Source organism: Gossypium raimondii, chromosome 2, assembly GCF_025698545.1.
Source record: "Gossypium raimondii isolate GPD5lz chromosome 2, ASM2569854v1, whole genome shotgun sequence".
In the NCBI taxonomy this organism is placed as follows: domain Eukaryota; kingdom Viridiplantae; phylum Streptophyta; class Magnoliopsida; order Malvales; family Malvaceae; genus Gossypium; species Gossypium raimondii.
The window spans coordinates 8,563,579-8,578,971 of record NC_068566.1 but is presented as its reverse complement, the minus strand read 5'-3'; the positions used below and the strand labels follow the sequence as shown (position 1 = coordinate 8,578,971).

The window sequence follows — 15,393 nt, the reverse complement described above, 5'->3', positions numbered from 1 at the left end:
CAAGATTAAATTCCTTACACCAATGAATTCCTCACTTCCCATGCTTCTTTTGCTACCAAAATTTTCCAATTATACTTTCCAATTCATTACAAAGCGAATTTGGTAATAAGAAACACGCTATTGAATATATCGGGATCACTTTTAGTATTGATTTTATAAAGACTTCCTTCCCCTCTTCTAAAAGATGTTTTACACTCCATCTGTTAATCCTAATTGTCATTCGATCCTTCAGGATTTGGTAAGCCCTTCATTTGTTTTTTTTGCCCACCATATTAGGAAAACCTAAATATCTTTTCAAGTCCCTATAAATTCTGACTTTGAGGATAGATGACACCAATTCCCTCCTTTGCTTCAAAAATATTTGAGCTAAAATAAGCAAATGATTTTTCGAAGCCTTAAAAAAATTTCATATTCTCGCAAGATATTCTTTACTATATGAGCCCCTCTCTCAACCGAACCACAAAATAGAATACAATTATTACCAAACAATAGGTGAGAAATAGGAGGCCTTGTACGACTTACCATTGCTCCTATTATTGCTTCTTCTCGAATAACTAATCTCATAAGTGAAGAAAGGCCTTCACAACAAATCAAAAACAAGTAAGGGATCAATGGGTCACCTTGATGTAAACCCTTTTTTGGTTTGAACCTTTCTCCCATCTCTCCATTTAGGCATATTGAATCGGAGACCGAGCTAATATAGTACATTGTAAGGTTCACACATGCACTGTGAAAGCCCATTTTTAGCATCATCTACTCTAAGAAGACTTACTCCATCCTATCATACATTTACTTATATCAAGCTTTAGTGTCATACTTCATTTCCCTCCCATTCTTCTCTACTTGAAAGTATGCATAAATTCATATGCAAAGAGAACATTATTTATAACCAATCTTCTTGGAATGAAAACACTCTGGGCTTCATCAATACATACTTCTAGAAATTTCTGAAGATAACTTGCAACCACCTTTGATATTATTTTATGCAAAACTATGCACAAGCTGATTGGCCTAAAGTTCTTAAAGTTTGTTGGATGGGTTATTTTTTGTATAAGTACGATACTTGTCATATTAATGGCCTATATTGAATTACCATGATTCAAAATGTCAAGACAAAATGTTCCTACCTAATCTCCTAAAATATGCCAATACCTTTGGAAAAATAAAACAGGGAAACCATCCATTTCTGATGCTTTCGTTGGTCTCATTCCTTTTAAAGCAAGAACTAACTCCTTTCTAGTGTAATTGGCAGTTAAATCTTGATTCATACTTTCAGATATACACCTTTCAACTCCTGAAAGAATATGGTCAAGATTACCAATCCCTTGTGATGAAAAAATGTTTTCAAAATACCTTTTTGCAGAGTTAACCATCTGCTCTGGATCCATTATCCATTGCCCATTGTTGTTCTCCAATCCATCAACACAATTCATACGTCTTTGGTGAGATGCAAAATTATGAAAGAATGATGTATTTCTATCCCCCATTTTTAACTAGTTCTCCCTCGCTCATTGCTCTCAAAACCTCTCTTCTTATCAGTTCCATATTTATTTGCAGCTTTATCTCAAGTAGTTTTGTCATGTTTTCATCATTTCTTTCCAACCCGTCAAGTTATGTCAAACGTGCCATTAATTTCCTTGATAAACCCGCTCTTTTCTTATTAATCCCCTCTGCCCACCTTCGTAAACCAACTCCCACAGCGCGAAGCCTATCAGTCACTTTACCCGAACTGCACATCTATAGTCGCTTCACTTCTTCAGACTAATCCTCCATGACCTACCACACCTCAAATCGAAACCCTCTCTTTCTTTTCCTCATCTCATCTTGTTTTTTCTAAATAAAAAATAAAAAATGATCAGAAAAAGAATGTGGCAAGTATCAACTTGAGAAATCCGAAAATAATATCAACCATTCACGATTTGCTACTCTTCTATCAAGTCTTTCTCTAATATTGAGACATATTTATTTTGTCTAGAAAAAATATTCTAAATGATATATTTAAAGCAAATCATCTATATATATTTACTCATGGATTAATTTAATATCTTTATCTAACTAGGTCAAAATACAATATAAGTAAACAATGTATTTAAAATTATTGGTATGTGTTGAGGTAGTTATGAAAGCAATGCTACTAATAGTTATAAATGCACCTGGTACTACACAGGCTGCATAATTTGCCTTATTTAGAATTGTCAATCTTTTGAAACGAAACAGTTGGGTCATGACTTTTGCTGATATCTTGGACGTGTGTTGATCTGTCATTGAAGATAAATTCTTATGAAGAAAAAAATCCTAAAGGTTGGATAGAATCAGATAACTTGTTTTAAGGAGATTAGATAAGATGATTTGAAAATTTTATCTTATAGATCCTGAACGTATCCTGAACTTTATTAGGATGTTCTCAATGTTGATTTTATTGCTACTTTGATGGGGATTGAGATTGTAATTGATCTAGTATTGTAACATTCATTACTCGGTCTGGTCGCTAAACCCGAGTAATAGGATGCTACAAGCAAATACAAACAATTATATACAATTTATATAAATTCCTTTCACATACTATGCAGTGTAATAATTTAATTTTTACAAGGACTTAATTGTGAAACTTAGGCATGAAATATGATTGAATTGTAAAATATTAAATTTCTAAATTTTTAAAGTTGGTATCAATATTTAATTGTTGGGTATTGATACTGTATCGATACCAAATCACGATTCTGTTTATTTTAAAACTGTACATATGGTCAAGTATTGATACTAAGTGCCAAAATATCGATACTTGAGTTTAGAAATCGTAAAGTCGTATATTTAAAATGTCTATTTCATGCCAAAATCACCCAAAATTCAAGTGGTACCCCTTAGACACAATTATAGACATGAAAATTATCAACTAAAGACATTCTTATTCTTATCCAACATAATCACATACTTACCAAATAATTTCCAAGAGATGACCTACGTATATCATCCATCATTCTATATCCATGCATCAACCAAGAACACATCACATAGTATATAATTCCCTCAACCATCAACTTGAGCTAAAACCACTGAGCAAAATCATCAACTTGACCATATACATTATATACATTATCTTCAAAATGCTAACAAGAGTTTAAACCAAAACATCAACCAAAAGTCATCCTAGGTATATGCCAAGACCAAAATAAACATATCACCAACGATTGATTTCGAGATTTGCTACTAGATGCTGAGTCGACGATCGAAACATAAAGTACCTAACCTGCGCACAGAAAACAAAATTGTACGTTGAGTATAACTCAATGATATTTCTATAATTCGATCATTGAAACATAACATAGATCATTTTAAATGCAAAAGTTAAAAATGAATAATGAAATGTAATTAACGTGTCATCTATGCCAATTTACGTATTCTTTGTTCAATCTAACACATCTTACTATAAAAATACATAGCAAACCACTTCACATATCATTAGTATCTCAATTTTCAATTTCATGTATTCATTGAGCATATTTATCATTGTTCAACTCATTTCACATATAGTCATTCCATTTCACATTTTCTTCCATTCCATATCCATTTGCCATCTCCATATCAATCACCACATTTCAATTCACATCAATTTTTTATTATGAATTCATTTATCAAGACATATAGAAACATCAAACATTTCAATATATATATTCAATTTCATATTTTTTTAAACATAAACATTTTTCACATACATTTAATTTAGTCCTCATGAACATCAATCGATTGAAATCAATCCCAAAACATTTCATTATCACAAAGTGTCTCACTTTATATTCTTACCATGCACAAACAAGTCAATGTGCAACAATTTACAAAGTAGTTCAGGTTACAAAAACACAAACCATAAATTTTGAACTTTTTGTCAACGACTTTGTCTTTTTCTTATGTGCATCAAAATACACTATTTTCTATCCTATACATTTTAGTCCTTCATCACGAGAATCAACATTTCACTAATTTCCATTCAATTCCATAGTATTTACTTCATACCATTAAGCTAGCCAGATATCCTCAACCTCGGTCAGTATACAGGTGTGTCTCGTGCGACTGTTTCACCTATTCAAATGATATGTTATTTCAAAATTACAATAATGAAAAATTATAACAATAATAATATTATCAAATGGATTTACCGTATTACGAGTGAGATTTCATAAGGATGGTCCACTTGGGAGCGTAAAAATGGTAGTCGATACCATGCCCATGATTGAAGAAGGAGCATGCAACCGTCGATTTTAACTTTTTCTGGTTTTGTCACTCGACACATTTCTCAGTACTATGTTACCAGTATTGTTGATCCTCAACTAAGTCGTCTCGCTTCTTTCAAGTCGACTAGCAGTAGTAGCTACCTTAAATGTACCATATTTCGAGATTTATCCGACATAAGCAGACCCTCAATCAACCTCAAGGTGATTACACGCATGAATTTTTCTTTTTCAACATCACTCCAAAAGCCTTGATAGTTTTAAAGTTATCCTCCAACCATCCCATCTCAATTCAGCTACCCTTAAACTTGTTTGGCACCTTCCCTAATAGTTGCTCGCATGTTGCACTTCAATCGAGTAAAGTGAAATTGTAAACACAAAATAATTCTCGTTGAGATTCTTTTTCATTCACCATTACTTAAGTTATAGAAGTATCAGCTACTTCATCTACATTATTACTAGTACAATATTTAAGAAGAAAAGATAAAACAGAACTAAATTTGTTTATCCTTTCCCCTTCTCATCATCTTCAATCCATACATGCCCCATTCATCTCCTTAATACAATCCATGTTGAATCATGAAAATTATTAAAATTTGATTTTCAATTTGATTTTTTTGTTGAACTAGTCTTGGTTGTTAGACTACTTGAAAATACAATCCTAACCTAATCTACACTTTAAATCCATTACATTAAATTCAACAATTTTTAAAATTTTACGGGACAAACATATTATCAAATATATAATATCATGTTAACTTGTTATCTTCATATAATACTTATAAAAGGAAATTAATTTAGTTATTTTATTAAACAATTATTATTTGTATCAAGGTTGAAATTTCAAAATTCAAAAGTAAAAGCACTAAAAGTGATCAAATTAGAGAATAAGAACTAAATCCAAAGCTTAAATATAATGCAAAACTAATAGTAAAATTTCATCTAACCAATTGTATCATTTAGGTGAAGACAAAAAATCAACAATAAAAATAATTTAAGGATTAAACTTAATCAAATTAAAGTATAAAAATTAAATCAACAATTTATACATATTACATGCTCTAATAACAAAATTGTCTAAAATATTAGAGTGAGAGATTGTACGTGAAAATTATAAAAATTTGGGCGACAACCATAGTTAACATAAAAATCAAATAGGTGTACATTAGACCTACTATATAATTATTAATAATGGTCAGAGGCACCGTTATACCAACGAAAAGAAATAGTCAAACGCACCGGACATTCGTAAATATAAAATTCTATTCTATGTTCATACATGTTTTTAAATTTAATCTTTTAATTCACAAAATTAAATGTCCATTATTCTCTTCATTTTCGATCACTTTCTTCCTTACTTGATTCCATTGATAACCCATCATCACAGAAATTAGACGTATTCCCCCGTTCCCAGCGGTCATGGCTGAATACTTTGCCTTTAACATTGCTGAAAACGTCCTTTCTAAACTAACCAAAATTGCCTATCAAGAAATCAGCCTAGGTTGGGATGTTCGCAGGGACCTTGAAAAGCTTCACAAGACTTTAACTACTATTAAAGCTGTGCTTTTAGATGCTGAACTGAAACAGGTTGATGACAATCATCTCCGGGTTTGGCTACAAGAGTTGAAGGATGTTTGTTACGATGCAGAAGATGTATTGGATGAGTTCGAAATTCAAGCATTGAGGAAGCAGCTTCTGAAACAGAGAAGCATTGGTAAGAAGGTAAGCTATTTCTTTTCAAGCTCAAACCCACTTGCTTTTCGATTTAAGATGGCCCATAAGATTAAACAACTCAATCAGAGATTTCATGAGATTGCTGCTTTGAAAAATAATTTTCATCTCGTTGAGAGACATGTTGGCCCAAGGCACGACCGGCGCTCGGAGAGGGAGACCCACTCCTTTGTACAGAAATCAGAGGTAATTGGCAGAGATGAAGAGAAACGAAGAATTGTAAAGATGTTGACGCAGGATGATCCAGCTGATGAGGAAGACATACCCGTCCTTCCCATAGTTGGAATTGGAGGTATGGGAAAAACGGCCCTTGCCAAACTGGTTTTCAATGATGAAGCTGTGGATGCTCACTTTGAGTTGAAACTATGGGTGTGTGTTTCCGATGATTTTGATCTGAAACGATTAGTAGTAAAAGCCATTAAAGCCGGAAAAGGTGGTGATGGAGACCTTGGAAGTATGTATTTGGAGCAATTACAGAAGGTCTTGCGAGATTGCTTGAATGCTAAAAAATATTTGCTTGTTTTAGATGATGTGTGGAACGAGGATAATAGAAAATGGATGGAACTGAAACAGTTGTTTGCAGGAGGAGCTGTCGGAAGCAAAATTGTAGTCACCACTCGGAGTAACCAAGTTGCAAAGATCTCAGGCACAATCTCCCCACACCATTTGGAAGCTCTTCCGTACGACAAATCTTTATCTTTGTTTCTGAAATTCGCTTTCAAGAAAGGTGAAGAAAAACAACATCCAAACCTTGAGGAAATTGGAGAAGAAATTGTTAAGAAATGCAAAGGGGTTCCTCTAGTATTGAAAACATTGGGGAGTTTACTTTTCTCCAAAACTTCAGAGCAGGAGTGGAAAGTTTTTAAAGATAGTGAGACGTGGGAATTAATGGAAAAGGAAAATCAAACATTTTCAATTCTGAAACTAACTTATGATCAACTGTCTCCTCAGCTGAAGCAATGTTTTGCTTATTGCTCACTCTATCCAAAGGATACTGATTTTATAAGCTTTGGTCTAATCCAATTTTGGATGGCACATGGTCTTCTTGAATCCTCCCATAAAAATGAAAATCCCGAAGATATTGGTAAGCGGTATTTGAATGACCTGTTGTCACGATCTTTCTTTCAAGATTATGATTTGGCATTTTTCTTTGATGCATTCAAAATTCATGATCTTTTACATGATATTGCATTATCAGTGGCAAAGAATGAATGTTGTATAGTCAACACTTTTGAGCAAAATATTGCCCCAGGGATCCGACATGTATGCCTTACTAACTCTGATTCTTCCGAGGAAAATGCTTCCAAATTCCTTGGTAAATTAGGGCATTTGCGTACGCTTAGGCTTCCAAATTTGAGAAACGGTCCAACCAGCGAATCCTTTATTGAAACATGTTTGAAGAGGTTCCAACATTTGCGAATGCTTGATCTTTCTGGGTCTACTCTCGAGGTATTGCCCAGATGGATTGGTAATTTGAAGCATTTAAGATTTCTCGACATTTCCAACTGTCCCAACATCAAGAAACTTCCCAACTCCATTTGTAAGTTGCAAAATTTGCAAACTCTGTTTTTAGATGGTTGTGACCAAATTGAAGAGTTGCCTAAGGATATGAGGTACATGATCAGTCTCAGATTTTTGTTATTAGCTACAAAACAACGGGATCTTCATGGTCATGGATTACAACACTTGAAATCCCTTCGAGTTTTAGCTATTTATGGCTGTGAAAATCTGGAGTATTTGTTTGATGGGATTCAGAAGCTCACATCTCTTCATACATTATGGATTGTTGATTGCAAAAAATTGGTATCACTGCCACATGGCTTGAAATACGTAGCTGCATTACAAGCTCTAGTTATTGGGGTTTGCGAAAAGCTTGATTTGAGTACGGCACAGGGACTCAAAGAGAAAGAAGATTATATTGAAGATTACCTCGTTGATACAGGTTTCAGCCTTCAATCATTGTACATCGCAGATCTGCCAAAGTTGAAGGCTCTACCCCAATGGCTTTTACGGGGATCCGCCAACACTTTAAAGAACTTACCATTACAGGATGTGAGAACCTCACAACTTTAGCAGAGTGGCACAATCTCACTTCACTTGAAAAACTTGAGATCAAGTGTTGCCCAAAATTATCAACTCTACCAAAAACCATGAAACGCCTCAAACAATTGAAGATTGAAGATTGTACTCTTGTAAGCCAAAGATGCCAACAAGAAATCGGTGAGGGTTGGCCCAAGGTTGCTCATTCCTCTCGTATAGTTTTGGATGGCAATACAATTACAGCTCCAGAATTACTGATCAACCCAACCCCATGATTCTCTGCAAAATGATATTTATTTCAATTTCCATTCCTCCATTTCATTTATATTTTTATCTAAGAATACCAGATTACAATGACCTTGTTTAATGTTGTTTTACGATTCATATTTGGGTTCATGACTACCTCTTCAAACAAGATTGTGTCCAAGATTTGAACATGCATTCTTCCATTGGAATGTAATGTGTCTTACAACTACACCCAACTCTTGTTAGTCAATACTCTAATCTTGTTAATTAGACTACAATAATAAATAAATAAATAAATAAAGCTTTTCAATGTAAAAAGCTACAATAGCAAATATATATGTTATATTTTTAGAAAGCCAAATTCAAATTCCCTTTATGGTGTTTTTAAACATTACGAAGTAATCGATCTCTTGTAATTGCAAGGAATTATAATTTCCTAGATGTGTATGGTTGGAAAATTGATGCAAGCATCAAGGCCCAACAAAAGAGACCATGGATGTGATGGGCTTTCTCTACCTTAAGGCCCAATAATGAGGTCGAAGGTGAAGCAAATCAAGGCAAGACTAAATGAGACTATCCAATACTTCATCATGAAAGCCTTACATGCACATATGAGGAAAAAGAAAATCAAGAAACCAGCTATTGATCCAATTCCATTTATTTTTATGTTTTAGGAAAAAAAATTCAAGATTTCAAATCCTAGAATTCTTGGTCCAAGAAATCGAATCTTGAAACTTGTGTGCAATGGATCACACTTTTGAACTTGAATAAAACCAATCTTGTAATCAATACATCACAAGTACATGTTCGTGAAATCAACCAATTGGGACGTCCATGAGCCCATGACGATGTTTTATGAATGAGTTAATTGAAAATTTGGCCAAACATGTAAAAGTGTCCCATTTGTAACTTACTTTAATAGTTTAGTCCAATTTTAATTCAATAAGTGGATCACCATGTACATTCGGCCCAAGTAAGCCCATTGGCATGTCTTGGTTGAATTTCCTTAATCCACCACACTTAGAAATATTTTTCATATTTTATTTATGTTAGTAGTTAGAGTGTTTAGTTGGCATGTGAGTTGGCACTTGGTTGGCATGTTTATTTATACCCTAGTTTTAAGCTTTGATGTTTATCCTTTGGGGCTATATATAGATGGTCGACCACCCCTTGTTATTCACTTCACTTTTGCTTATTAATAAAACTTTTTGAGTTTTATTCTTTGAGAATTCTTCTTAAGTTTTTTAGAATTTGTTTTAGCAATATTTTAGATTGTGAGAATCATATTCAACTTCAACTTGTGAAGAACTTTTTCTTGGAGAGGGAGATTAGAGTTGCTTGAAGGGGGTTGTGGAGTCAGCTGAACCCAGAACTTCTTAGGACACTATCTTTCACACCATCACCATCTTATTTCTTTCTTTAGTTTCTTTGTTGTTTTAGTTTTTTTTTCTTATTCTAAATCTTTACTTTTTTAATTTCAAATCTTGTTCAATCAAGAAGGATCGTTTATCACTTGTTCATCCATCAAGATCACAAAAAACAATAGATCTCTCTTTATCTTTTCTTCTGATTCTTTCTTTAAACAAGAAGATTGTTTTTGCTTCAATTTTAATCATTCTAACAATATGTTTTTGTTTCTCAATTTTAGATTTGAATTTGGACTTGCTTGGGGTACAAGATAGGTTTCTTTTCATTCAAGAAACCCTAGTTCTCCCTAATCTTGGACTTTCCCATTAGACGCCTCTTTCCCTATGAAATCTTTGTGTGTGTTTTTTCATTCTTTCTAATTTTATTTCTAAACTATTTTGCTCTTTTGTTTCAGATCTGGTTCAAAATCTTCCTTGTGCATCGAGATTAGTTCGAGGGTTCATCCAGAGCCCTAAATCTTGAGTTCTACTTACTGGTCGAATACCCCTGCTCCTCTCCTTTATCTTTTTGTTCAATTTTATTGTTTCTTTGACTGTTTCATGTTTGGCAACCTTGTTTTGACAAGAAAACATCGAGAAAGAACTCTCCTTTCAAAACCAAACCTTTTTCTTCAATATTGATTGACTTCTTTGATTTATTCGTTCTTTTTTAGTTGTTTACTTTGGTTTATTTGTTGCCTTCAACCTTGTTTCTAACTTGTGTGTTTTGCATTGTGAAGCACCAAGTTTCAAGATATATATAACAAAATCATTAACAAAATTATTCAAGATACAATATGCATGTATGCATCTAATATCCAACCAATTCATACTCCAAAGTGTCAAGCATTTTCAACCATCATTTTGTATGTGTAGCACAATTATATCAATACTAAAACAACCTATAAGACATTGCAACATATATATTCAATTCCAACTTGTTTAACAATTTACAGTCATCCAATACATATCAATATCAAAACATTCATGTTTCATGGACCTTATCTCTTTTACTTTGATTTTATATCGTTTAGCTCATTCCTGGAGTCTATCGACTCATTCGTATTCATTTCACCCCCAGGGCTAGTTTGCATTTGATTTTCCCAATCAGTGGTACAATTTTAGTATTCCAATCACATTTATACATAATTTAGTCCAATACCATCAATTAGCATCATATTCATATTGTAACAACTCCATTTCCAATGGTGTCAAAAAGTCAAAAAAGGTGGTTTTAGAATCCTATTTCTATAAATCGAGTCTATAAATATTAAATATTAAATATTAAATATAAATATTTATGGAGTTGGTATAAAAGAATATTAAAGTTTGGTCCTTTAATTTTGTCTATTAATTGCTTAATTATGGTACAGAACCAAATTGTAAAAGTTCAATCACTATAAATTTTAAATAGCTAAAATTAAAATTGATAAATAGACTGTTTTTTCACCAAACGGTGGTGGATGATGTTAAAGACCATTAAATTTGACTAATTAAGATTAAGGTTTGGTTAATTAAAGTTTAATTAATTAATTTTGATTAATTAAGTTTAATCAAAAGTATATAAGTTAAAATTTAAAAGACAAAAGTCATTTATTTTTCTATTCATCTTCTTCTCCCCTGAATAAAGAAAGAAAGAAACCCTTAAGGAAGCTTCAAACATTCGACCCTTAATTTGTAAGTTCAATTAAGTCATTTTCTTGTAATTTTTATGTTTTTGAGGTCATGAGAGCTTGATTTAACTAGCCCATGTACCGATTTGTAAAACTGTTAAAGTTTTTGAAAGTTAACATTGATGATTTATTGAAGAAATTAGTATTAAATTGATAGATTTTAAAATTAGATGTGAAAAGAGACTAGATTGTAATGTTTAATTGCTAGTTTTTGAACATAAGGACTAAAGTGAATAAATTTTGAAATTAATATGAAACTTCTATAATAATAGATAGTGGATGTTCTATAATGGATGTGATTGAGATCGATTTTGAAATCTAAGCTCGAATTTGAAAGATATTATTATTTCAGTTTTAGATATTAAATTGAAAAAAATGCAAAACTTAAGAGGCATTCAAAAATAAAATTAAATAGGTTCATGCATATCATGGAATGATATAAGAATGTTTGGTGTTCATGAATTGTCTAAAATAATTATTTAGACCAAGAATTGAATCAAACTGGGGATAATCGAGGAAAAGCCAAAATTGTCCAATAGTCCTTAGAGGTTCAACTTGTTTGTTGTTTTGATCAGGTAAGTTCATATGGTATAAATGTGATTTAATCGTTATGTATTTGATTTGTGCATTTATGCTTGATTATGGTAAATTGGTATAAAGGTGAGATTTGGACTAAATTGTAAAAAAATTTACATATGTGTAATAGATGTCTGTTTGAACTTAGTAAATGTTAGGATATGATTGCAAAACCAATAAGGTCTTGTGCACAGTTGTACGGATTGATTATAGATGATTACCGAGATTGATAGCATATTTATTTTGCATATTTTACGTGCTCAAATCAACTTGTTCTTGAATTAATTCCTGCAGATTGGTGAATTTTATGTTTAAATCTTGTTAGGAATGAAATACGGATGCTTTAATGCAAAAAAAAAACAAATAGAAAATTATTCAATTGGAGCATGAACAATAGAAAAGGGGTCAAATCAGAAATTTGGAGACTTTTAAGGGCTGATCAGATTTTTTTTACCCTGTAAAAGCCAAATTTAGAAAATAAAATATGATATTTTATGTAATTAGTGGGTAGGTGAGATTAACCTGGATTTAGTATATGTTTTATATATAAATAGATGGTATGGTGGATTAGAAAGGACACACTTGAATTCACTTGGAATTGAATAAAATTATTTTTTCCCTTCCAATTTCATGCGTCAGTAAGCATACTGCCATTCCATTTCTATTTCCTTGTTTCTTTACAAAATTGTTTTATTGCTTTTCAAGTCCCTTCCCTTTTCATCTACCACCATTTCCATAAACCAATAAAAGCATGATTAATTTCATGCTTCACTAAATCTTTACTTAGCTTTAGGTTGGTATTCTTTTCGGTCAAGGATCGTGAGAAATGTATCTACACTAAAAATCTTTCATAACAATAATCATCATCTCTTCGAAATATCGGGATTGAAAAATTCATCTTTTAAAGTTAACTCGATTTAAACACAAATTGCATGTTGGGCTGGAGTCGTTTTAGCGTACAGTTGGGAAGACGAGTCGCTCGTGTTGTATTCGGATTCCCACGAATTAATTGGCGTATCCTGACGAGGTCATACTAGTGGGATTTTCGTCAAGGGAGGTAGTGATCAGATTTAAACGTCCAGCACGGTTGAGGTCGTTAATCTGAGTTGGGTTCTTCAGAACGTAAGGCTACCAAAGTCTTGAATCGCGAACGTGTGTATCGCAATTAGATAATCAGTAAGGGGTTGGTTTGCAAGGCATACCGGAATGAACTACGAGAGGAAGAATTGGTGGTTAGGACATCCTTAGTCGCTGCAACTAGCTTATTGTTTAAAGGAGAAAACTCATGTCCGAGGATCGATTCAAAAACCAGAATTCACTGAGTCTAGGGCTAAGGCTTTATAATTATGTTTACCAAATTCAAATTCATTTTCTAATTTTATTTTATTTTCAATTTATATAATTGTTTATTTCTACTATCTCACTTATTTAATTTCTAGACATTTTCACTCCACAAATTTATTTTATTTATATTTCAGCAAGTTCGTTTCGAGTCATGGGCACGACTATTGCCACGACAGAAATTCTTTGCACAAGAAAAGGATGAAAGTTGATCATAATAACCAATCCTTGTGGACTTGACCCTACTTCTCTTTACTACTGTTTAGAGTTATTTTATCATAGGAATTTTTATTTGGTGGTTTCAACGCCCATCAAATTTTGGCATCGTTGCCGGGGATTAGAAATATTTTCTAAGTTTTTTTGTTTTCCTTATGACCAAATCAGAATCTGGGTCTCTAGAATTTGAACCAGAAATAAAGAAGTTGGCTCAAAAACTGCTAAGAGAAGCCATTCAACACGGTAAATGACCACATCTCGAGTTTGAAACTAAATCTTACACTGAGGTCATTTTCTCATTCGACGACCCAGACGAGATCGCAAAGCAAATATCCGCCAACTCGTAGCAACCCCAGATGAACAACAGCCCTATGTATAACTTATCCAACAGGAGGAACACCGTTCGAGTTGAAATTAAGTCTGATTCATAAATTGCCCACCTTTCGGGGATTGCAAAATAAAAATCCGCATACCCATCTCAAGGAATTTCATATGGTTTGCACAAACATGAAACGTCAGGGAGTAACCGAGGATCAAATTAAACTGAGTGTTTTTCCTTTCTCGTTAGTCGACTCTGCTAGAGAATGACTATTTTATTTACCTCCAAGATCTGTCAATACATGGTCTGACATGTCTCATTTATTTCTTGACAAGTTCTTTCTAAAAATAATTTCTCAATGAGCCAAATGGATAACATTTAAGGTCGTCAAGCTAACGACGTTAAACAAAAGTGATTTTTGAGAGGCAACCCAAATTTATTTTAATTTCTTTAATTTTGAATTTCAGTAAAATTTAGACTGAAAATAAAATAAATAATAACAAGGTTATTATTTAATCCATTTAATGTGTGTTTTCAGGAACGTGGCAGAGGTTGTCGATTTTTTTGGAAATCTGATGCCGATCTTGGCGTGGGCACGCCTTGCTCAGTACTGCCATTTATTTTCTTCTCAACCCAACACCCCAAACCTAAATAAAACACACACACACACACACACACACACACCTAACTCAATCCATTTTTCTATAAATAAACCCAAGTCTCAACAATTCTTGCCATCTTGCAAAGTAGCCATTCCCAATGTCGACAACCACGTTAAATATACACGGGGAGTATACTTGACCTTTCTCTCTACTATACTTTAATTTTTATACAATATTCTTAAGGACAAGCATGGATTAAGTAGGGGGTGTTGGATTAGTAAGCATGCATGACTGATTTTCTTTTTTATGCATGTTTGTTTCTCTTTCACATGTGTTAATTCTTATGCTAGATTATTTGTTAAATTGTTTAACATTGAGCCTCTAATTCCATTGCTTAGTCAATTTAGATAGTTGGCGATTCTTGAATTAAAGTGTTAATTATCTAGTTTAATCGGCATGTGTGTTATAAAGTTGATATATGTAATTAGATTGTTTCATGAAAATTGACTGTTTATAATTGCTTGGTAAGAATATTGTATTTGCTTGTAAATAAATAAGAGAAAAAAGTTAATAACAATAAATAAAAATAAAAATACTACTCCGCTAATGGCTCAAGTTATGAGTGAAGACTTCGAAAAAGTGACTGAATTTAGTAACTGGGAGGATGTGCTTAGGTTGTCATCTCATCTCAAGTAGAAAGGTTCAAGTGACGAATCAAAAACTTGAAAACATTTCACTAATCGAGCTGCCATGAGTAAGGAAAAATAGCCTATTTGGAGACATGTCAAATTGAGTAACCAGGGTAAGGTGCTTAGGTTGTCATCCTAGTTCGCTTAAAAAGGTTTGACTATGTCCCAAATTTACTATATAGTTAATTTAGAATAAATACCTTGCAAATTTTGGTTCAAATTCAATTTAGTGAAATGATTGAATTACATGTTTAGATTTTATGGGCACATGTTGATTAAACTGAATATCTGAACGCTTATTCATTTCTCGCCTAAATTGTTTACATTG

The 15,393-nt window shown here is 32.9% G+C and overlaps 1 protein-coding gene across 1 annotated transcript; it reads left to right on the top strand.

Moving 5' to 3' along the window:
- Nucleotides 1–5,360: 5,360 nt before the first annotated feature.
- Nucleotides 5,361–8,434, top strand: LOC105787957 (putative disease resistance protein RGA4). The gene has a single exon (XM_052625630.1). It carries the CDS (start codon nt 5,646–5,648, stop codon nt 8,028–8,030), a length of 2,385 nt encoding a protein of 794 aa, XP_052481590.1. The 5' UTR covers nt 5,361–5,645; the 3' UTR covers nt 8,031–8,434.
- The last annotated feature ends 6,959 nt before the right edge of the window (nt 8,435–15,393 follow it).